The sequence below is a fragment of the Zalophus californianus genome, chromosome 2 (genome assembly GCF_009762305.2).
Source record: "Zalophus californianus isolate mZalCal1 chromosome 2, mZalCal1.pri.v2, whole genome shotgun sequence".
NCBI lineage: Eukaryota > Metazoa > Chordata > Mammalia > Carnivora > Otariidae > Zalophus > Zalophus californianus.
In genome coordinates, this window is record NC_045596.1 from 3,101,934 (window position 1) to 3,126,198 (window position 24,265).

A 24,265-nucleotide genomic window follows, 5' to 3' on the forward strand; every position below is an offset into this window, starting at 1 on the left:
GGCCATGGGCATTACAGCGCGTGCCGTCCCCAACGCCCCGGAATAGCAGGACTCCTTAACTTGTACCTGTTGCATGATGATTTTATATTTCCAGACTTTTGGATCAGCGATTTACAGCTCTGGTTCTGAAAGACATTTAAAATACCTTCCAAAGATCTTCAACATGGACGTGAGTTGAAAGCCCCCGTGAGCTGTGAGCCCACGTTCTTCTCCCCGTGCACCTCAGGTGCAGGAGGGAGTCCCCAGGGGCCGCACCGAATCCCCAGCACTCGGTGGTTTTAGCATGTGGCTCTCGAAGCCAAGCGTTCAGTTTTCTTCCGCTCCGGGGAGCAGTTCCTGGTTCCGCGCTGCCCTGGCGAGGCTGCTGTCAGCTTGCCTAGCCCTCTGTCCTGCAGGCTGGGGCTGTGGTGTCCAGCATGGCCCCGTGACCCCATAAGACCCCAGCCGGTTGGGTTGGGGGGGGGTGGGGATTTGGTGCGTTGGCCTCTAATTTAGTCCTTCTGGAAAGACGGTGGCAGGGCCCCTCCAGGAGCGTGCAGAAAGAACCTTTCTTGCCTTACACCATTTTGTGCTTCGATACTAGATTTTTGGGTGCTTTGCGGTGACTGAACTCAGTCACGGGAGTAATGCCAAGGCCATCCGAACAACTGCTCACTACGACCCCACCACCGAGGTAGGTATTACGTTCCCGTCGGTCTCGGGGCTTCGAGCATGCGTGATGTGGGGTTCCTACACTCAGAAATCTGTCCTTGTACACGTGTGCTTCTCATGCACACTGAGATCGTCACCCTGCCAAGTGGTAGCTTGGGACATAGAGGGTTTATTTGTTCACCAGGCAGCCTGTTGGTGTTGGGTTCGTAAATGTTCAAGCTGCCCACGCTTTCTAAAATGAACAACGTGAAGAAGGTTCTCCTTGACCCTGGTCCCTTTCTAGCTGCCTGCTCCCCATCTGTGGCCAGGCTCTGCCGGCCGGGGGCCTGCCCTGTCCACTCCTGCCCCTGCTTCTGGCCCCTCGGACCACGTGGCTGGTGAGCACCGTTGGCCGCTGCCTTGTGCGTTCCACCAGCACATCCGTGGCGCGGGTGTTGTTCTCAGCACCGGGCACTCAGGGGCTGTGACCTTGCTCTCGAGGAGCAGACGCTCTGGGCTCTAGTCGGGGGAGTCAGATGTCAGCTAATGGAGTCATGAGTTATGGGGTGGTCGGTGCTGTGGAGGGAAGCGAGGGCAGGGAGGGATGGGGCGCACGGGTCAGGCAGCCTCCTCTCTCCGTGACCTCTGTGCCCTGCCGTCCCTGTTGCTGGGGTCAGTCTCCTCTGCTTCTCTGAGGACAGCGCCCTCTGCTGCTCGTTACACGCTGGTCTGGTGATTCAGGACCCCTCCGCCTTCCCCATGCTGGTAGCAGAAAGCGTAACAGAAAGTGAAGCCCTGTGCTCATGTATTTGCTCATCACTCATTTGTTCTCCAACAGCGCGGGCTGAGTGTGCACTGGGCACCTGCGTGCTGCCTGCCAGGAGTGCACAGGGCCACAGCCCTGAGGGGAGCTGCCGGCGGGGCAGAGCGGGGCCGGGGGAGAGGTGGTTGCCGCCCAGCGTGACAGCCGTCCACAGCAGAGTAGGGCGGAGAGAGTGCTGCTCAGCCACGGCCCCCTTTGGCTTTCCAGCCACCAGATACCTTTCTCTGAACCCAGGTTTTTCTGGCCTGGCCTCGTCTCTTTGCTCTGCACTCTGGTGCCATGGGCCCTCCATGCTAGGCGGGGAGGCAGGGTGAAGCCTGGGTGTCCACGGGGCAGCCCAGTTCTGACCCACTGCCTGTTGGCATCTGCACCTAAGTGAAGATCAGAGCATGACGTCAGCTGCTGGGATCAGGAGCCCGGGGCCCCCTGTGGGCTGCTGGTTAGGCGCCCATGTTGACAACAGGTGTTTGTTGACCACCTGGTATGTGCCAGGCACTGCTTTAAGGGACAGGGCACCTAGCAGTGAGCACAACAGATTAGTCTGTGCTCTGGCGGTCGCCTGTGCTGGAGGGGAGACACAGACGGGCGGCAGCAAGGAGATTTGGGTGTGCCAGGGACCGTGGAGACATGGACGGGGTGGGGCGGTGTGCCATGACCCGAGCAGTGGCTGGGTGAGGGACAGTGACAGGTGGTGGCCCCATGGAGAGGTGAGCCAAAGGCAGGACCGGCAGGCCTACCCCTGCCCTCACTTTTCTTTAGTGGGGTCTCGGCATCTGGAAGGTAGTCCCTGGGGCACTCAGAGTTGATAACCCAGTACACACTGCCGGCCTGTGCAGGGACATTCCCCGTGTGCTCGTCTCAGCTTCCCACCCACAGGGAGAAGGAAACCTGCCTAGCATTTGCCCTCAGTGGCCTGCAGGTTACACGGATGACTCACTGTCAGATGCTGGCTCTGCCCAGCTACCCAGCCCTCCCTCCCAACCCTGGGATAGCTCCCATCCTTCCCCTACCCCGCCTTACTCCCAGCCCAGCCCCCAGCCCGGTCCCCCATTGCTCCTCAGCTCGTCTCCTGCCTCACTGAGCACCCGGCGAGCCTCCCAGCACCTCCCTTGATTCGTGGGCTTGTTCACTCCGACGTTTCCAGGGTCCGCCTTGTGCTCCTGGGCACGTGGCCCTCGTGGAGCTCGTAGGTGGGGGACACCATGGAAGGAGAAACAGTACATTGTTGGTTAGCGCCCATGAGGGGAGAGGGAGGAACCCAGCAGAGGAGGGGCTCCGCTTAAAGGCTGTGGCCAGGGAAGGCGCCCCGAGGGGTGAGGCCTCGCAGTAAGCACCACCGGGGCGCTGGCCGGCTGCTGGAATGTTGGGTGTATATTTTATCATCTGACTCAAGTCCTCACTTTCCACAGATGTGTCCTCATTAAGTCATGGGGCCCAGGGATATGCTGTGTTTAAAAACAGGGCTCCCTGCGCCAGACGGGAGCTAAAACGTTCAGGTACTTCTATTCTTCCTCAGGGATTTTGAATAGAACGTCGAATCTATGAAAAAGGGAAAGGAGTTCTGCGTGTGTTTTAGTTGTTAATTATAACTTTGATTATAACTTTATTATTATTATTTTTTTGCGCAGGAATTCATCATACACTCTCCTGACTTCGAAGCTGCCAAATTCTGGGTTGGCAACATGGGCAAGACAGCTACTCACGCCGTGGTGTTCGCTCAGCTGTACACGCCGGGGGGGCAATGCCACGGCCTGCACTCCTTCGTGGTGCAGGTGAGTGGCTCCTGGCCGGGCGGCTTCAGCGACGGACGCGCAGCATCGTCCAGAAGCGCCTTCATGGCTGCTGGGGGCAGGGGCGCTCCTAGCTTCTAGTGAGCGCAGACCAAAGGAAAGGAGAACCCCCTGGCATGCACAGGACAGCCCACCCGCCCCCGAGAGGGGAAGATCCAGCCCCCAGTGTCAGGGGTGCTGGGGTCGATCAACCCGGTCTAGACCTGGGGTCACCCGAGGGAGAGGCTTTCCATCCCTCTGGTGACCATGTCACCATGTTTTCAGCCGCTCATCACAAACCTGGGCTTCCCAGCCCCACCGTCCTGTGGTTCTGCCTGGCAGGTATGAGGTGGGTTCCGGTGCTGACGTGAAGTCCGACTCGGGGGCCTTGATGTAGCCTGTTCCCGGGTCACAAGCAGGAAGCTACCACCAAGGGGTGCCCGGGGCTGACGGCCAGGCCAGGGCTCCCGGCCTCCCTGGTGGGGCCCGTTTCCTGACTGCTCAGGGCTGCTGCAGTTTCCTTGAACCCCAAGCTTCCGGAAGCTTGCCCAGGGCCTTTCTGCCTTGGCCGACTGGAATGGGAGCCCTGCTTCCCCCCAACCCTGACCCATTCCGGCATTTCTGTTAGGATATTTCTGGTGAGGGGCTCTCATGAGAGAAGAAAGTCAGTCACATCTTTTTTTTTTTTTTCCTAATTGAGGTGAAATTCATATAACATACAATGAACCATTTTGAAGTGAACAGTTCAGTGGCATTTGGTGCTTTCCTAGTGCTGTCTCTAGTTCACAAACATTCTCATGTCCAGGAGAACACCCCGTACCCACGCTTGCTCCCGACTCCCCTCCCCAGCCCCTGGCAACTGCTAATCTGCTCTCTGTGGGCTTGCCTGCTGGATATCTCACGTGGAAGGAATCCTACAGCATGACCTTTCCTGTCTCGCTACGTTCACGTACTATGGTTTTGAAGTCCACCCATACTATAGCAGGTGCCGGAATTTCCTTACTTTTTAAGGCTGAATAATCCATTGTATGGATTGGACCACAATGTGTGTATCCACTTGCCTCCTGATGGACGTTCAGGTGGTTTTCACCTTTTGGCTGCCATGAACAGTGCTGTGAGCGCTCACGAGCAGGGTCTGTTTGAGCCCCTGTTTCCGTTCTCCTGGGTAGATGCCCAGGAGTGGACTTGCTGAGTCCTATGGTGATGCGGTGCTTAACTTTTTGAAGAATCGCCATACTGCTTTCCACACCTCCCACCAATTTGTATTCCCATCTGCGGTGTATGAGGGTCCCAGGTTCTTTAGACCCTCCCTGATACATAGTTTCCTTTTTGTTAAATAAGCACACTGGTGGGCACGAGTTGGTATTTGTTGTGGTTTTAATTTGCATTTTCGTAATGACCTATGACGTTGAGCTTCTCTTCGTGTGCCAGTTGGCCGCTCGCGTATTTTCTTTGGAGAAATGTTTGCTCCAATCCTTTGCCCTGTGGAACTACGCTAAGGCCCACCCCCCACCCCCCACCCAAGGGAAAGGCAAAGGCTGTTTGCCCAGAGCTGGCTGAAGCAGGGAGGCGGCCACCATCCCTCGGGAGGCTGGGGCAGTCCTGAGCCTGGTCAGGGGATCGGGCTGGGCTTTGTCAGGTTGGTCCTAAGCTGGTTAGCGGGACAGAAACAAGGGACGCTGTCAGTCACTGAGCGAGCCCTGGCCCGTTGCCACCGGGAGCTTGCTTGCCTTCCTGCACTGCTTGCTGTGGGCTGTGGCTCACGGTCCTCCCGTCGCTTGGCCAGGCTGTCGTCCATCAGTGCCTCTCTGTCCAGCTCTGAATTGGGGTGGTTTGTCTTCTTACTGTTGAGTTCTGAGAGCTCTTCACGTGTCCCGGAGACTCAACCTTCATCCGATAGATGATTTTTCTCTCATTCCATAGGTTGTCTTTCTATTTTCTGGTTTGTGCCCTTCGAGGCACGAAGGGTTTTAATTTCAGTGAAGTCTGGTTGGTCCCTTTCCCCCTTGTTGCTCATGTCCATATCTTCAGTTCACATTTGAGCCACTGAAGCCCAGATGCCACTTTTCATTACCTCCGGCCGCCATGCACTGCCTCTGTGAGTACAGGCTTGTACCTGAAGTGAACTTCTTGTGGAGACTGGGCTAGCATTCACTTTGTTCAGAGTTTCCGGCCCTTTAGTCGAGAGATCCGTGGTGTTTCACTCTCTGGCAGGACCGTGTCGCCCCTCCATCCAGCAGGACATTTCTGCGTGCCTAATGTACGCCAAGCAAGGGCTTGTGGGTGGCGTGCGTGCCCGTCCTCATCAAGGAAGAGAGCATGGAACAAGGACTCACCAGGCTAGTCAGAGGTGTGATGCATGCCACGGGTCGTAGCCGATCCGGTGGAGGGCTGTGATTTTTCACAGGTTTGTTTGCTCAGGTCAGGTTGGCAGACCTCACAAATTGTAAATGGACACGGTCACATTTATTTGTGATAAGTATGACGTTAACTAGTTCCACTCTGGGCATTGGTCTGCTCCCTTTCCTTGACTGGGAGGTTAGTGTGGGATTTGTGGCAACTGCATGGTCATCGATTTCCATGTGAACTGGGACTTGCCCCCACACTGTTCTTCTCTGCGATTCCTCGAAAAGCACCAACCTGTTTTCTTTTTTTTTTTAAGATTTTATTTATTTATTTATTTGAGAGAGAGAATGAGAGAGAGAGAGAGAGAGGGCATGAGAGGGGGGAGGGTCAGAGGGAGAAGCAGACTCCCCGCTGAGCAGGGAGCCCGATGCGGGACTCGATCCTGGGACTCCGGGATCATGACCTGAGCCAAAGGCAGACGTTTAAATGAGCCACCCAGGCACCCAACCAACTTGTTTTCTTTCAGTGCGTCTTCTCTCCACGTGCACTTCCTTTCCACCTTTGTTTTTTTTTTTTTTAATTTCAAAACGTTATGAAAAGTTAGCATCCAAATCTTCACCAGGGCTTACTGAAAGATGAGGAAGGGGAAAAGAGCTTTTATGTTTGGACCTCAGTCTGTTTTTATCTGAAATACCATTATCGTGACATTCAGTCGAATCAGATGGTTGTTCCACCAAAATAAACGAAAGCAAGCAATTCTGCAAATAGCTAAACTCCCAATAGCACAAACTCACTGTTTCCTTAAAGCAGAGTTTCTTGCCCTGTGCCATGGACCTTTGAGCTGGGTGAGCCTCTTGTGGGGCCGAGCCGTGTGCGGTAGGCATGCTCCACCCATGTGCCCATGGTGCCCTCCAGTACAGACAGCCAGAGGGTCTCAGACGGGACACCCGGCCCCGGCGGCGAGGGGCAGTATGGGCTCACACCTGGTTGGGAGTCGCTACCATACCCTGGTGTTCTCGGGTGCAGCCCCCTGTCCGTGGCGTAGCGCTCCCACGGCGAGGAACCATCCACTAGCTACATCTGTAGTGTCTCGGAAAGTATATTCATGGAAACCCGCTTTGGGGGCAGAGATCTACAGGACTAATCTCAGGCTCTGTCTCCTCCCACGTGCATGCGCCCCGGTCCGGCGGCAGCCTGGCGTGTAAATCCGAAGGTAACATCGCTGCTGGCCTCAAGGCTGCAGTACTCCCCCACCCCCATGCTAGCCACCCGGCGCTGCCGCAGCGGCCCAGCACCTCAGAGCTGGAGGCCGGGCATCTGACGCCAGTGTGGGCAGCCCCCAGCCCCCACCTTGCGCCCCCGGGCTCCAGGGGACAGTCCAGCCCCTGGTGGCCGCCAAGTCACTGGGCCTGTGGCCGCATCTTCTCTGTCTCTTGTAGGACACTTGTCATTGGATTTGGGGCCCACCTGGGTCATTTGGGAGGACCTCATCTCCAGATCCTTCGCTTAATTACAGTTGCGAAGACCCTAGCTCCAAATAAGGTCACGTTTTTGAAGGACAGTTTCCCCCCACAGATACAGGAAGGGTGCCGGGGGCTCAGTCACTGAGGGTTTTTAACACATTCGTTTTAATTTCTGTGAAGTCCTAATGGTTGCCGTTCATTGTTTCCTGTGCGTTGTGCAGATTCGGAACCCCAAGACCCTTCTTCCCATGCCAGGGGTGATGGTTGGCGACATCGGGAAGAAGCTAGGGCTGAATGGTGTGGACAACGGGTGAGTGTATGCCCTGACCTCGTGGTCACAGTGTTTTCTGTGGGGTCGTCACACACTCTGCATCACACCCCTGTGTCATAAACACACCCCATGTCACACACACCTGTGTCACACACAACCCATCTCACACCGTGTCACACATACCCCACATCACACACACTTGTGTGACACACACACCCCTTGTCACAACCCCGTGTCACCCACCCCTGTGTCACCCTCCCTGTGTCTCACGTACATTGTTTCACACATGCCATGTTACCCAAACACATCATGTCACACACCGTGTCTCACACATACCATGTCACACATATACATTGTGTCACACACACCCTGCGTCACACACACACCCACTGGCCTGGCCACCATCTGACTGTTTCTGGAACAGCTTTTGTGGTCTGCGTGTGCTCAAAAGAGGTATGTGAAGTTTTGCTCTCAGTTAAACTCGAGGGCATATTTTCACAAGTATAAATACATTCAGACTTGTTCTATCTCCGTGTGGCAAGAATGGGTGAAGATTTTCCATTCCTAAAAAAGGGCACTTTGAGTTTACAGAGTTGTGCTTGGAAAAGCATTCCTCAGCTTTCAAGTAATAAGCTGGAACACTCCAGGGGTGCTGGCACCCAGTCTGTTCTTAAAAAGTGGATATCTGAACTCATTGCCTGGGGGGGGGGGGCTCCATTGCGGCCAGTTGGAGCGGCCCCACGGAGGCCCAGGCGCAGCGGCCGCTCCTGGGCAGGGCCTCAGATGCTCCCAGCGGGGCCTGCAGAGGAGCTGGTCTATAGCTGACCTTTGTTTCATACTCAGGAGGGCGACCTGCAGAGGTTGGCTTCTTGCCTGGATGCTGGCAGGGGCCTGGCGGCCAGCCGAGCATTCCTCACCTGCAGATCCTCTAGATGCTTTCCAAGGAATTTGGGAGGGGCTACTCCAGCCCGCCTTGTGCCCGGCCCTGGGTCTCTGCTCTTCCCTGGGGGTCCTGGACAGTGCGCTGCATCTTTCCTCCAAGGCTGGCCTGGACCCAGGGTATGGTGAAGAGATCAGCGATACCCAGGGGCCAGTGTCTCACCTGCTCTCCACCCACTGCATGGCTCTTAGTAAGCATCTTCCAGGTGTCAGGCCCAACGGCCCCATTATAAAAGGGTCAATAAGATCTACAGAAACTGCCAAGGAGAAGGAGGTGGCTCAGTGAGAATGTGGACAGTAGGCCGTTGCCACAGAAAGGGGCCACCCTGTAGTGGCGCCGGGGGGCCACCCGTACCTGCTGCAGGCAGAGTGAGAGGAGAATCCTGATGGGCACCTGAGGAGGTGGCGGCGCTCTGAGGGCTGCCTGTGCAGGGATCACGGGAAAGCCGGGCCTGTTGAGCGTCATGGCAGGTGCCACGTGGCTGGAGGCAGGGAGGAGGGTGGGGCTGGGGGGCCGAAGGGACTTGTGCAGGTGTCACCATTCCAATCAGCAGTTTGGAAAGGCCCGTGCTACTATGCACAGGACGGGCTGAAGAGGTGGGTCTGCAAAGAGCCCAGGGGTGATTGTCGCAGTGAACCGGACCAGAGGAGGTGGGGGCTGAATGAACACGGATGGAGGGGAGGGGGAGTTCAGGACCCTCCTCGGGCAGAGCTGACACCCAGCTTTGATGGGGTGCTTGGCCCCATCTTGGGGGTAACTGCAATTCGAGCAGGAGCTGGTGTGAGCAAAGAGGGGTCCTCCCCTCTCGGGCTTGGTGATGCTGTGCTTTCAACCATGGCCTCCTGTGGGCTAGAAGAACATTCTGGATGACATTGAAAGTGCTCTTGGTAATCAGATAAGTTGCTATGGGAACTGTCAATATTCTAAGATGGTTTGGGGTTTTTGCTCAGTTTATGTAGCATCCATTCCTTTATATAATACCCTTGTCCCTTAGACTGTTGTGAAATAGGTTTTCCCAACCTGACAACCCTAACAAATATCTTCAATTGCTAATGCACAAGAGCTCTATAACGATGTGTGAGTGAGCCTCTAGTCTTCCTAGCTTTTCAAAAGAAACAAGTTTGTGTGCCTTTGGAGCATGCATACAATAACACTGTTCTTTTTTTGGACATGAGAGTTTTCAAACCTTAGTTTGCTAGTTTTTCACATCGTATTGTGGATCCTGGTACGAGACCAAAGGATGAGAACCAGGGATTCTGATCTTTAAAGAAATCAGTTTCCCCCTTTTCTGTTGACTCCCTGCCTTCGTCCCAGCGGCATAAGGTACCTGGCCCCGTGGTTACCAGTACACGGCCATTTGCTTCTGCACAGAGCCCCGCCACATGCGTGCCATGTTGTTTTCCTGAACCTACTTTTTAGATAGAAAAATGTGTCGAAATTTCCTGTCTCTGGTGTCTTCTTCCATTTTCTTTATTTGGAGGGGATTGTCGCCGTTTTAGCTTTCCTTTGCTTTTCTTTGACTGGGTTTCTTGGGGGAGAGGAGAGAAGCCCCAGGGCCAGAGCCCTGTTTAACGAGAAGTCCTGCTGTATCTGCACAGATTTGCCATGTTCCACAAGGTTCGAATTCCTCGCCAAGACCTCCTGAACCGGACTGGAGACGTCACCCCTGAGGGTACCTACGTCACCCCCTTTAAGGTACAGGTATCTCCAGCTGGGGAAGTTCGTGGTAGAAACTGCTGCACAGGACACTCCCTGGGCTTGCATGGAGACCCACCGCCTGTGCTGGGTTGGCCAGTGGCAGACCTTTCTTGGTTCAGGTGCCAGTGCCACCAGCAAGGAAGGTGGCGCTTGGGTCGGCTGCATCCTGGGCATGATGACAAGACGCTGGCCGACAACTGCCCATGGATGTCCACTCCTCTGCCCACCCCCAATTCTCCAGGGTTAGTTAGGGAGGCTGCCCCTTGCTGCTGCTGTTTCCCCCAAAGGGCTTAAGGATGTAGGTTGCATGGTGGACCATCCCAAATGGGAATGACAGTGTTCTCTGTCATCTGGGGCTTACCGCATCCCTAAATTCTTTTGAGGGGTAGACACACACGATGGCCATGGCCCGTGTTGGAGCAGGTCCTGAGCTCACAGCTGCGGTGGCCATGTCCCCAGGAGCACATGAGCCTCAGAGGACTCTGTCAGACGCCATGCACTGCCTGCCTGGAGCCGGAACAGCAGGGTTGCAAGCCAGCGTGCTGGAGACACTAGGGATGAGGAGAGAAGTCAGCAACATGGAGGGCCCGTGGAGCGCATGCTTCAGACACGCTGTAGAGAAATGAAAACATGCCACAGAAAGACATCTGAGACCTTCCAGAGAGGGCGTGCGGCTCAGACTCCCTGGGGTGTTCCTCTCTGAGCCTTCAGATTTCCCCAGCGACGATGCAGCACAACGTCATGGCCGTGTGGGGGCGTCAGAATGGCTGTCCGGCCTTCGCAAGGTTGCCGCACAAATACTGCAGGGCATGTAACTTGGGAAGAAGAGTCCAATTAATAAAAGAAATGAAGGCAGGAGAGTCAGCAAGAGGTGAGGGAGGTCAGGATGGCTGGATGGGTTAAGGCGGGCTGCAGCAGGCCACCGCCGCCGCGGAAAAGCACGCCCGGGGCCCTGAGGCCGGCAACAGGAGAGTCTCACAGATGCATGTGAGGCCACTGTCCGTCGTGCAAGAACACAGCCAGTGACCGTCACCACCCTCAGGAAGGTGTCTTCCACGGGGAGGGAGGAATTCCGGGGGCACGGAGGTCGCAGGAACAGGATGTTGGCAGCGGCGGCAGCTCCTTGGCCCGGGGTCCCCGTGCACCGAGTGCGGCCAGGCCTGGACTCGTGCAGCCCGGTCCCCTCCGTCCCCTCCATAGCAGAGCCGCCCGCACCCTGGGTGCCTCCTGCCGTCGCCGTCCACAACTCAGACCCCCGCAGCACTGCAGCTCAGCCTGCCCCACAGCCCTGGCCTGGAGCTCTGGGGAGGGGGGCGCCCCGGGGACGGGCCTGGCAGCCGAGCCCTGTGGCCGCTGCAGGAGTGATCCGGCTCCATCTCCCTGTGCTTCCGTCCCCGAGGCCGCCTGGCCGCCTGGCTCACGATCACCACGCACCTTTCTTCGACAGGACGACAGGCAGCGCTTCGGAGCGTCCCTGGGCACCTTGTCCTTTGGCCGGGTCGCCATTGTGGGCATGTCCATCGTGAACTTAAAGCTGGCCCTCTCCATCGCGCTTCGTTTCTCAGCCACTCGGTGTCAGTTTGGGCCCTCGGACGGGGAGGAGGTACCGGTGCTGGAGTATCAGACGCAGGTACGGGTTTGGCACGTCCCGCTGCCGCACTCGTCCACTGGGAGGCGCACGTCTGCAGACCAGCCGCCAGGGCAGCTTGGCAGCCGGGCAGAGGCTTCTCGTCAGTGGGCAGTGGGTCAGTAGCCAAAGTAAGGGCCTTGGAGGAAGCACGTTCTGGTGAGGTGCTCACTCCTGTGTGTGTGAGGGCGCTGCGGGCTCCGGCGGTGGCCTCGCACGCCCGCGGCCACACGCTTTGATCGCTCAAAATGTCCCTAAGACATGACCCTCGTGGGAATAATCAGCCCCAGCAGCTGGGCCTTCAGGCTGTCCGTTGTGACATCACTCAGAGTAGCAGGAGGGACACTCCGTCCTGCCGGTCCGCAGGGGAGAGGGCCCTGGGATGGCAAAGGGGGAGCCCAGGTGGCAACACCGAAGAGCTGCTTAGCTCCTGGCAAAGGGAGATAAATTTTATCCCAGGGGATGCTCATGGTGCTTGTATGCTACCAGCCTTTCATCCCATGCCTGGCCTTCACACCTCCTGGACGTTAAGACTTCCTGATACTCCTTCCACACCTGCCTGGCCTTCACACTCTTCACACGTTTGGCCTTCAAATTTCCTCACACATCTTGGTCTTCACACTAACTCATATCCTTGGCCTTTATGACTTCCTCACATGCTTTCTTCACACACCTGGCCTTCACCCCTTCCTTCCACACCTAGGCTTTAGGATTTCCTCACACACCCGGCCTTCATACCGCCTCACGCACTTGGCTTCCACCAGGTATGCCGGGGTTGCTGTTCTCAGTTCATGGTGGCGAGGGGGCATTGAGGGTCAAACGGGGTTCCTGTCTGAGTTCAGTAGCAAGTCTGACCCGCTTTTGGGCCAAGCTCTGTGTAAGCACAGGTGCGTTCGAGTGAGAACTTGAGGGAATCATAACAGAATCCCAGTTTTTTCTAACATTTCTTACCATGGTTGCCAGCCTGTTTTAATAATAAATGAGAAGCAGAATATCTGGTTCATGACTGTGGGGCACACACTGTCCCCTCCACCACAAATCCCGTGGCCTTTGTGAGGTCAAGGGTGGCCCAGCGGTCAGAGAGCCCCCTGGAGCCACAGTGCTTGGGCTCCTGACCCCGCTCCACCCTCCTGTCTGTGTGCCCTTGGGCAAGGTACTTCACCTCTCTGTGTCCCGGCTATCTTGTTAATAAACTAGAGCTGATAATACCTCCTTATGGGCTGGTTGTGAGGATTAAATACATTCGTCTGTGGAAAGCAGCCTGCAGGGTGTCTGGCCTTCAGCACGCAGTAAGCGATAGGTGGTGGCAGTGGTGGCGGTGGTGGCGGTGACAGCTTCCTGGGCCCTTTCCTGCTTTTTCCTCAACCCCCCTTCCATCCATGCAGTGGTGCATGTGCAAGAGACCGCCTCCCTGCCTTCGGGGGACTCCCAGCTCCCTGCGAGCCTCAGTTTCCCCATCTGGCTGAGGGGTGACTGCCTGAGCCCTGTCAGGCACACGAAGCACAAGCTGTCACCCGTCCAGCCCCGCGTGCCAGCGCAGTAGGCCGGTTTCCTTAGTTGTAGGTGGGCTGATAGGCCCCATTCCAGTAATCCGTGCGCGGAGACGGTGAGCTCGGTGCACAGAAGGCAGCACCCGTGGGTGAGACCGGGGGGCGGGAGGGGGAGGACGGACCGGCTGGGTTGGAAGCGCATCGGCGTGGAGGGCCTTCCCGTTAAGTGTGGCTGCAGCAGGAGGATCCTGCTGTTCCTGACCTGTTGCCCCTGGTCTCTCCTCTGGGCATCACAGCCAGTGGCCATCTGGAGGGCTTCTCTGCAGGGTGCGGGGAGGGTGTTCTCCGCAAGGGCGGGGTGGCCTTCCCACCAGGATGTGTGATGTGTTAACGCAAGCGTCTTGTTGACTGTAGCAATGGCGCTTGCTTCCCTATCTGGCCGCCGTCTATGCCTTAGACCACTTCTCCAAATCGCTGTACCTGGACTTGGCGGAGCTGCAGCAAGGCCTCATGGGGACAGACCAAGGCGCCAGGCAGGTGAGAGGTGATGCTCTTTTCTCCGCAGGGTTTATTGTTATTAACTCTCACTGCGGTCGAACAGCACTGACTCAGCCTGTCTTTCAAAACAACATCTGTCCATCCGTGGTGGCCCTGTGGGGTTCTGAGACGCTCCTAGCTGTGGCCGCCCGCTCAGGCCTCTTGGAATCCTCACTGGGATTTGGACAGTTTGGGCGCCGTCCGTATTCCCGATTCTCAAGGATGTGCTGACATGACTCTGATTCCAGCCTGTGAGTTCAGCTGTCCTCCTTTTGAGAACATGATGATTTTGCAGAATCCGCATTACCGGCCCCTCAGTAGATTTCATGGCTCTGATCCTTTCATAAACAACCCTGTAAAGGTCTGAATCCAGCTGACGGGATTGGAATTGACGGTCAAGGATTTATGCCAGAAATGAGCGTCCACTGAGCTCAGCCGCTATGTAAAGTCATCCTTGGCCGATATCTGCGTAAACGGTTTATAACCGCCTTTCCATGGTCCCTCACATTGCCTCCTGGGTGTGAGTAAAATGTGAATCACGGGGAACGCATTTGAAAACAGATTAGAAATACTGCAGATCGGTGTTATGCACAACACCCTAAAAAGCCTGTATCAAATTAGCACATTTTGGAATATTCAGCACAAACATCCGGGAGTCGGGAGGTGGTGGCGGGTGTGGAGACGGCCAGCAGGGTGCACTGCTCAGCAAGGCACCGTCCCTGGGAATGCAGGGATTAAACATGTTTTTCCCCAGCGTGAGTCACTGAAACTTTTGCCAGCTGACATTGGAATCGTTCTCCTGTTAATAATGTTATAAAGTGTAAGCATGCTTTATTCTCTCTGAAACTCAGGGGTTTCACTGAAGCACCTAAAAGTGGCTCTTAGTTCAAGTTGAAAACACTGGTAAAAGGGATCATCCTATTTAGCAGACGTGTGTTTGTCTCTTTCTCTTAATTATTTCTATGAAACATTAGGTAGAAGCAAAAGGATATCCATAAGATGCATAAGGCCCAGAGATGCTGGCTGGGGAGAGCCTTGCAGAGTTGACTGGAAATCGCCATCCCCTGCATGTCTTCTGGGAACCAGTGCCCTCCCGCCCCCCCCCCCCTCAGAGGGGAGCCCTGTCTCCACCTCCTTGTGTGGTTTCTTGCTTTTCTTTCTGCCACAGCATACTGCTTGGTTTCGGGTTCAGGAGCATCCCATAAACCGAGTCAAAACGCACCCGTTGCTTCAGGGCTCTGCATCTGCGATCATCCTTACGCCCCTGGTGTTTATTTGCTGCACAGAGCTCAGGTCCATCCGTTTTCATGGCTGTGAAACCATTTGTACCACAGTATATCCCCTCTGAGATGAATCCCCCCTTTTAAGCTAAAATTGGGTTTCTTTCTTTTTCTTGCAGTTGTCGGGTGTCTTGGATTAGACTAGAGGGGACACAAGCCTTTGACGCTGGGGGTGAAGTGACCCCTGACCTCTGGTGTCGGAGCCTCTTTTCACCAGTTCTTGTTGGATTTCCTCTCCCAAGGCAGAGCTCGGACGTGAGATCCACGCCTTGGCGTCAGCGGGCAAGCCCCTGGCCTCATGGACTGCCCAGCGGGGAATTCAGGAATGCCGGGAGGCATGCGGAGGACATGGCTGTCTGGCCGGTGGGTATGGAAGTGTGTGATGGTTTTCTGCACGTAGCCCTACTTTTGACTCAAGGGGTCAGCAAGCTACCGCCTGTGGGCCGAAGTTAGCCACAGCTGGTTTTTGCGAATAAAGTTTTATTGGAACATGGCCACACCCATTCGTTCATGAATTTTCTGTGGCCGTGTTTGCATGACACCTGGGTTGAGTCGTCTCTGTCAAGCCTAAAATAGGTTCGCTGGCTGGCCTTTCCCAAAGCAGCTTTGCCGACCCCCTGGCCTAGACAGACACCTCCACTTTTTTTTTTTTTAAGATTTTATTTATTTGAGAGAGAGAATGAGATAAAGAGAGAGCACATGAGAGGGGGAGGGTCAGAGGGAGAAGCAGACTCCCCGCTGAGCAGGGAGCCCGACGCGGGACTCGATCCCGGGACTCCGGGATCATGACCTGAGCCGAAGGCAGTCGCTCAACCAACCGAGCCGCCCAGGCGCCCAGATACCTCCGCTTGCTGCTCCCTCCTGTTCCTCGGTCTCCCGAGGTTCCCCACAGGGTAGGCAGCTTCCCTGGAGCGTCCGTCAGTGACCCCCGCGCTGGGGAGCAGTGGGGAGGCTGTGTGAAGGAGCCTGCCAAAACCCTAGCAGAAAGTGGATAATCTGTTCTTTTGAATTGTCAGTCTTCGCTTAGTGACTTGGCAGTGATCTGGCACCAAGTTTTGTCCTGGTGAAAAATTCCATATCTTAGAGCAAGAGAGTTGGTTTTTACTGGCATTGGCCTTGTTTGGGCAGCTGGTGTGTGGCTGAGAGAGTGGGCAGCAGACGGCCTGTGACAAGCTTCTGCTCTGATGCCCGCTAGCTGCGCGACTGGGCCAGCTAGCCAGCCTCGCCGGGCCTCAGTTTCCTTATCTGTAAAATGGGGACACTCATAGTGTATGCCAACACAGCTTCCTGCCATGGTCACATGAGTCAGCACAGCATTGGGCGTGTGGCACGTCACGTAGCTAGTGGCTTCTATCTGAAGTTATTGTTGGAGCTTCTAGTATTGTCGTAGTTGCCGCTGTTATTTGTGAGCATCCCGTGTGCCGATGTTCAATAACTGGTAAGATCTAGTTAGTCCAAGCGGCCGCACAGGTGCTCCAGACAGCAGAATCGGCAGAAACCTTGTTTTCAGTTGACAGTGCCACAAGCATTTTAGGCTCTTGCCAACTTTGACCATCTCAGTGATGGTCTGTGGATAATTACGTGCTTTCAGTGAGGACCCGCCCCAGGTACTTGTGCGGGCGGCTCCCGCCACGCTGTGCCTCCTCATTACCCACGGACCAGCAGGTGAACGTGGCTGTGCCTGAGTCACTTACACGTCTCGTCCTCTGTGCAACGTTCTGCACTTTCTGTTTGTCACGGCTCAGAGAGACGCTATAAATAGTTCGCTTTGTTGGGCTTTTAAGTAGAATAACGAAATGGAATCGGGCAGCCCTGCAGACAACATGAACAACTGAGTCAGGTGTCGGGTACAAACGCTGGGCTGAAACCAGCAAGGCCAAGCTCAGTGGGGTAGATGTGACGGGCCTGGGCTAGGTTTAATTATTAGTTGTGAGTTGTTTCTTGGTGGTCACGCCCAGCTGTTTCAGTAGAGTGGTCTATAGCAGGGGGCAGCGGGTCGGGGGGGGGGGGTAACGATCAGTGTGTCCCAGGTGACCACAAGCCCTATGGCTGCTGCAGAACGTCTCGCACCCTCTCAGGCTCTGTACCCAGCAGCATGTGAGCATGGGAATCCCACGCCTCTAACCTCTGGCTTGTCCTGTGTCCCACCCAGCCTCACATTGTGGAGAACATTCTCCATCAGAGAAAGGAGACCCAGATGAGAGGGTCTAGAAAGTGTACCTTATAAAACATGTGCAGGAATCAGGTCCCTTCACTGGCAGGAGAGACAACAAAAGAAAACTGAGAGTTGTCTTGAGATAGTTGAAATTTCTTTTCTTTTTTTTTTTAAAGATTTATTTATTTATTTTGAGAGCGAGTGAGCAAGAGAGCGTGCACAAGCAGGAGGGGCAGAGGGAGGAGAGAGACAATCCCAAGCGACTCTGCTGAGCGTGGAGCCCAAGGCGGGGCTCGATCTCATAACATGAGATTGTGATCTGAGCTGAAATCCAGAGTCCGATGCTCAACCGATGGCGCCACCCAGGTGCCCTGAGATATTTGAAATTTCTTGTGTTAAAAGATGGGTTCCCCGCAGGGTAGGCAGCTCCCCTGGAGCATCCGTCAGTGACGCCCCACACTGGGGCTCTGGCAGCTGACAGCAGAAGGCTCAGTGTCCGCAGGGGAGAGGGATATGCTAGCAACCCTGGGCATTTCTCTAGCGTTCCTGCTCGCCAGCGCCACGGGTCCCACGGGCTCAACTGCGTGGCTACTCGTGTCCCCTTGAAGACGGAGCAGCTGGGTGAGAGGTTGGGAGGACCCAGTCAGGGAGGAGGTGTGGTTGGGCCCGGGCAGCTTGGGAGTGCTGTGTCTCCGTCAAGCCAGCCAGGACATTGGGGTTCCCAGGGAGTGGTGGGGTTCCTGCCCTGCACGCGCACTTGAAGTGACAAAGCACGCGGCTTCATTGCAGTGAACCGCCTGGGTGACCTCAGGAACGACAATGACCCAAACTGCACGTTTGAGGGGGACAACAACATCCTGCTGCAGCAGACCAGCAGCTATCTGCTCAGCCTGCTGGCATGCCACGTCCAAGGTGAGGCCCCACCCTGGCTCACGCAGGTGAGCCATCCTGGCCCCGCCGAGAGAGCCCGCCCCTCAAGGCGGCCCCTGCATCTGCAGGAAGGAAATGTGTTACAAAACATGACTGACCAGCTTCCGGGGTTCTCTGGTTACTCCGGGTCCTGGGTGTGCTTGTAGGTGGCGCTCGCTTCGAGAGCCCTCTGAGGACTGTGGACTTCCTGCAAGCCTATCCCGATATCCTTGGCCAGAGGTTCACGTGCCCCAGCGTCGACAGCTGCCTGGACTCCTCAGGTGAGCACGCCGTCTCCCTATTTCCCTCCTGTCGTGATCCCTGGGGCCCGCTGGGCAGCAGGGGTTCATCCAGCACCTCCCTGGGCGTGATGCTGAGTCAGGCGCTGACTCTCCCTAAGGATGAAGAGGGAGAGGCTCTGGGTCCTATCCCTGCCTCACTGGGCGGCAGGGCCCGTGACTGAGCTGTCTTCACAGGAACCCGGAGCCCTCCTGCTCAGGGCCTTTGCACGTGCCAGCCTCACTGGCCTCACTTCTGGGGCCCCTGCCCCGCAGCACGTTCACTGTTCTCAGCCCCGAACAGGCTCAGCTTCAGTCAGCACTGGGCTCCATGCTCATCGTGCTTGGCCGTGATTGTTGAGTGCCTAACCCTAACCATGAGATACCCGCCGCCATGCACAGCGGGGAACGGTGGAGACCCCGCTTCTCCCCCACTGGGTCTATCCTCAGAGAAATGAGCGCCGGGCTGTAGGCAGCACATGACAAGCAAATGCATTTTCAGTGCAGAATGTACTCGATCTACAGATGGCATGTGCCCTTGCTGGTCGCCCCTTTGATCTACAAGTGTCTGTGTGCAGCCTGGCTGGGAGGCAAGAGCCCACGAGACCCAGGTTCCTGCTCTCACGCAGCTTTGCAGTCCGAGGGGGGCGGGCCTGGTGCAGGGAGCAGGGGCTGTGTGGCGGTGGCCCGCTCAGGACAGCCTGTCTGGGGTCTCAGTGACAAGGACACAGTGGCCACGGGGGCGCCGTGGGAGGGATGTGACCACTGAAGTGCACCTGTCATCCAGGGCCATGAGAAACACTTGACTCTGAGCAAGAGAGCTGCTCACTGACTTGGGTCTGTGTTCCTTGTGACGATTCACTCTCAAACGTTACTCTGGAGAAAAAGCCGCTCCGGCCACTGTGGGAGCAGAGGGACACGGCAGGAGAGGGTGTCCTGGACTGGGTGGCGGCGGCGGAGGGGGCAGACCAGCGCCTCCAGGACTCGGGTGGAGCGGCTCCAGCAGAGTGGGCTTGCTGAGGCACCAGTCCCGTCTCAGGGTCACCTCCCTCTGCTGCTGCCCCAGCACCCGGGCTCAGGGAGGTCCGGCGGCGCGTCCACAGTGCAAGCGCAGAGCGCCAGTCCCGTCTCGGGGTCACCTCCCTCTGCTGCTGCCCCGGCGCCCAGGGTCAGGGAGGTCCGGCGGCGCGTCCACAGTGCAAGCGCAGAGCCCGGGTTCGGCCGAGCCTGTTGTGCTCCGAAGCTCAGCGCCCTCCCTGACAGCCCCTGGAAGCCTCCTGATGAGCGTGGGGCTGAGACCTGCAGAAGGAGCAGGGACGGAGCTCCTGCCCCAAGCCTGCGTCCCCGCCTCCCCCGAGCACTTGAAGCCACAGCTGAAACGTCACTGATCTTGCCGTCCTCTGACCCGTGAGCACTGAGGCCACGTGCTCCATGCCCCTTGGAGACGGCCCCTGTGGGCACGGATCCTGGGGGGCCAGACAGGAGCTTCCCTTGTGCTGAGCCCCCCAGGGACCTGCCGGGAGAGTGAGGGGGTGCCCCTTCCCCGCCTCAGCCTGCTGGCTGTACCCGCTCCGTCAGGCCCTTGTGGGGACGCGGGAGCTAACACTGTGGAGTGCTTAGCGCCGTGCCTGGTACCAGTGGCCGCCGTCGTACGCACAACCATGCGTGCTGTTCTCTCCATCTTGGGAGTCACCACGAACACGCCCCTTGTTCCACCGAGCGCCTTTGGCATGGGAGGAGGGCACCTGGCCTTGCATCAGGAGACCCCAGAGCGAGTGTCCCCTGGGGCCTGGGGGCTGCCGCCCACCCGCCCATCAGGGGCCAAGAGCATCAGCTACTGTGGGTGCTGAGGGCACCCGCCTCACTCTCCGCTCCGCTCCACGGGGCCGCACACACCACTCCCACCTTCCTGAGAAGAGACTGGGCCAGGTGGCACCGACCGGTCCACCTCAGTCCACGCCAGCAGTCGGAGCAAGAGTAGAACCCGGGCTGGGCTGACATCCTGCCCGCTTCCTCCATCATCATCATCATCATCATCATCATCATCATCATCATCCAGGAAGCTTCTGCTCACAAGTGCTTTCTTTCTTGTTGGTCGCCACATTTTGTCATGCCTTTCCTGATGATAACCCACCTGGCAGGTCAAGGTCACTTTGCCTTCGTAAAGTGCCCGTAGGAAGCAGGACACACTTAAAGGTCTATTTCAGATGGTTTCAGAGCACCCCAGCCAACAGTTGCTACAGAAAACACTAGAAAAAGAGCTCATGCTTCTCATAACTTCAACCCAACCAGAATTTTTTTCCCTGAAACCATCACCCATTGTAAACCAAATAGTAAACAAGCGGTCTGGCAGCTTCTGGCCGCGCCGGGCGCTCTGCTCCAGCCCCTCCCTCGTGGACTCCGTGCACGCGGGGCCCCCTGCTGCGCATTGCGCCTCTGCAGCAGGACACATGCCAGGCCCCGTCATCTGTTTTTCCTGTGAGAGCCCTGGTTTTTGCAAGATCCAACAAAGTGAAAACATCTTCTGAAGGAAAAAAATGGAACCAGAATTCATTTGGTGAAAGTGACACTGAGTGCTGACGTCACTGTCCACGCAGAGGAGGGAGCCTGTGGTACGTGGCCGGCCCCTCGGCTCCAGGGCCTGTGGTCTTCCCATCCCACGTGTCGGCCCTGGCCACAGCCGGTGGGATCCGCAGTAAAGATTCCATGAAGTCTTTACGAGCCTCGCTCTCTGTAGGACCAGAGACACGAGACCTCGCAGGACCGAGCGTAGCCTGTCGGGAAGGTCCAAGAGTTTTCCTTCAGGGACAAGTCATTTATCTGGGGGGAGGCCGGCATGGCTCGGGTCCTCGGATGTCTCTCTGCTTCCTCTGATTCACACGCAGGCGTGCGTGCCGAGGACGGGCCTCACAAATGTTCCTGTGCATTTGAGGATCTGCACTGTCACTTTGCAATATGAGGCCCATTTGTTTTTCTCAAGTTGGCTGATTTGCAAAAATATTCAATGATTGTGGCTCAGCGTACGTGGTTCCAACAGCCACATGTGTGTAAAGCAGTGGGCTCACACCACATTCTCTTCTGTGGGGCCCCGTGGTACAGTCACGGGACCTCAGGCTCTGGAGTCGGTGTGACCTAGGGCTGGATACTTCACCTCTCCGAGCCTCAGTTTCCCCTGTAGTACACGGGGGGATGTGGTCATCCCCATGCTGAGCCTAGTAGGTCCTGGGCTGTGTTTCACTCACGCTGGGGGCTGGCTGCCAGGTGCTGGGGGCTGCCACTCTGAGCAGCCCCGTGGGTGCAACACAGCTTAGCTGTTTCCCCAGCAGCCGGCTCCGTGGCGGTCTCGCACCTTTAGAGGAGGTCGTGTGGGGACAGCCAGTCGCACAAGAGCACTGGGGTGTGGGAACACAGACAGCAGGCGACACCCAGACCTGGGCCGTGCCAGCCAGGGAGCTGGGGCCAGTCCTCCACGCCTTGCTTTCTGGGCACACACCAAGGTGAGAGCCCTGCTTCAGAAGGGGAGATCAGCCAGGAGATGGGGACCCAGGCAGAGGCAGCCTGGGAGAGGAGAGTGGCAGGGTGGGAGGCCAGAGAGGTGGTCGGCAGGTGGCTGGCCGGCCTCGAGGGGCTCACTGGATGGACGGCTGGGTGGGAATGAAGCCCCCGGTGGTCCGGGAGAGGTGGGATGCCGCTGAGTTCAGGTGTCCCTCGTGGAGTCGAGTGCCCGGCAGACATGCCCAGGAGCCCCAGGACTAGGAAGTGGGGCAGGAGAGGCGGGTCTAGGGACCGCTGGACGCTGCGGCAGGGCCCCCTGGGGAGTGCGGGCGGGGCCCGAAACAACAGATGGTTTCTCTCTGGCAGGTCTGGACAGAAGGTGTGGGCTGGGCTGGGCTCCCTCAGAGGCCTGGGCGGGACGTTGGGTCAGGGCCCCAGGTATCCTGGGCTCGTGGGCATGTCGCTCCATCACCCCTGTACCCTGATGGCCTCACCCATATGTGTATTTCTCCTCTGATCCTAGTAGGACACTTGTTGGATTTCGGGCCCACCCACTCCCGGGGATCTCCTCTCTGATTACGTCTGCCTTTTCCCGAGAAAGACGTTCACAGGCTTGGGGCAGGATGTGAGCATGTCTTTGGGGCTCCCATTAGAGCTACCACGCGTGGCAGGACTCTGGACTGAGGACACAGCTGTGAGAGACCTCAGAGAAAGTGCAGTCCATGAGGCGGTTTGTCTGCTTTCACGGACGTCTCGGTTGTGCTGATCCAGTCGAGGGTCCGCGATAGGACCCCGAGAGTGCCGCCTGTCTTCTTCCCGGGAGTGGGCTGTGTGACGCAGGAGCAATCCCAAGGACCCTTCGCCCAGGCTTTGGGCCCAGACCCAGTGTGGCTGGGTCCCCACCGTCCCTCCTGGGAACTCTGAGCCTAGAGCAGCTGCTGAGCAGAAGGGCTCCCCTGTGCCCTGTGGCCTCACCCTGGTGCCCAACTCTGCGCCCGACTCTGTGCCGGGGGCGGGGGCGTGAAAGTGTGGACTCGGGGCCACGTGTCCAGGTCAGCCAACTCCTGCCCACTCCCTCCGTGCCCCAGGTCCTCCTCGGGAGGGTGGTAACAGCTCTGTGTGGCAGGGTGTTCTGGGGAGTTTGGAACCTGCCTGGTCCGTAGGATATGCCGTGTCAGCGTCAGCCCTGGCTGAGATGTGACGAGGAGAGGGGCCCACAGACGTGGCCAGCGCTGGGGGCAGGGACAGGACAGGGGATGGGGGCGCCCTGCAGTCTCTCTGGTGGGTCTTCCTTCGACTCCTTCCAGTGCCGGCCCCTATGTCTGCCCTCTGTCTCCTCCCTCAGAGCACCTTGGGAGGGGCTCCTTGGGAGAGCTGGTGAGAACGCCCAGCTCAGCTGCCCCCCAGCCCCAGGGAGGCCAAGGGCTGGACTGGCCAGGGAACGGGCACCCCTTCCTCCTGCCGCCTGCCTGTCCTCTGCTGCAAAGGTGCCCTGATGTCCCCGCGAATCCGTACTGACACTGAGGGGATGTACTGTGTCCCGGCAGATGAAGCACGTGAGCCCCAGCCAGAATTTGCAGCCCTCCCAAACAAGGCGCTCACCACAAAGGTGGCTCTGTGGCCCCGTGGCCTGTGGTTGCTGGAACAGTGCGGAACGTGGGGTGCCCTCGCTGTGCCTCGGTGTCCATGTCTCACACACTCGTCCCGAAGATGGCTCGGTGCCGACGAGCTGCCCATCCGCCCGTCCCGGGGGAGGGCTCTGCAGACGGTAGATGCTCTATGGTTACTTTTGGTTTTTCTGTTTCTTGTTTTGAAGTTCCCCTGGCGGCTTACGAGTGGTTGGTTTGTTACCTGCTCCGCGAGAGTTATCAGAAATTAAATCAAGAGAAAAGATCAGGAAGCAATGACTTTGAAGCAAGAAACAACAGTCAGGTATATGTCTGTTTTAAAAAATCGCTTGTTTGATTCACTCCCAATTCCTGCACTGCCATGGCCTCAGTAAGCTGCCTGTCATGGTGGTGGTGGCAGCCGGGCCCTCCGGCCCCTGTGACCGCGGGAGCATGGCTTCTCTGCACCTTGGTCTGCTGCAGGGACCTTGCTGGACTGTGGGTGTTGTGTTCAAGGTGCCTGGCAGCGTCTGGCTGTGGCTGGAGCTGTTACTGTGGGAGTAGGGACGCTGGGTTGTGGGGCCCCAGCCCTGGTCCCTCTCAGCCGACTGGTGGCGGCTTGGTGACTCACGCAAGGTCACACTTGCTTTCTCTCAGGGCATTACTGCCCTTCTCGGGGAGCCTTGGTGGGAATGGTCCCAGGGTGGCTTTGGTTCTCATGCTTGGACGGGGCTGGCTCCCATGTTCCGGAACCTACCGCACAAAGGCAGCCCACTCTAAAACACCTCCTAGCATCAGGATCTGGCCTGTTGTGACCCATACATCCAGTCCATCTGGGGTGACGGCTGTCATTTGGGAGGCCACGGATAAAGGAAACATAAGAAGTTTCTAGAACTGGTGTCGTTCCTTCTCCTTGGCCTTGTATTTTGTGAGGTTCGTTTCATGTC

At 57.1% G+C, this 24,265-nt stretch overlaps 1 protein-coding gene across 7 annotated transcripts in view; it reads left to right on the top strand.

Annotated features, from left to right (window-relative positions):
- ACOX3 (acyl-CoA oxidase 3, pristanoyl) overlaps positions 1–24,265 on the top strand; it is a 41,274-nt gene that overhangs the window by 6,775 nt on the left and 10,234 nt on the right. For all 7 annotated transcript variants that reach the window (XM_027600439.2, XM_027600435.2, XM_027600438.2 and 4 more), the window contains 11 exons: positions 95–169; positions 584–673; positions 3,082–3,225; positions 7,253–7,341; positions 9,841–9,937; positions 11,388–11,570; positions 13,472–13,594; positions 15,117–15,237; positions 17,819–17,941; positions 18,106–18,219; positions 23,528–23,643. In XM_027600439.2, the coding sequence (XP_027456240.1) occupies positions 95–169; positions 584–673; positions 3,082–3,225; positions 7,253–7,341; positions 9,841–9,937; positions 11,388–11,570; positions 13,472–13,594; positions 15,117–15,237; positions 17,819–17,941; positions 18,106–18,219; positions 23,528–23,643 (1,275 nt within the window). The remainder of the gene's footprint in view (positions 1–94; positions 170–583; positions 674–3,081; positions 3,226–7,252; positions 7,342–9,840; positions 9,938–11,387; positions 11,571–13,471; positions 13,595–15,116; positions 15,238–17,818; positions 17,942–18,105; positions 18,220–23,527; positions 23,644–24,265) is intronic.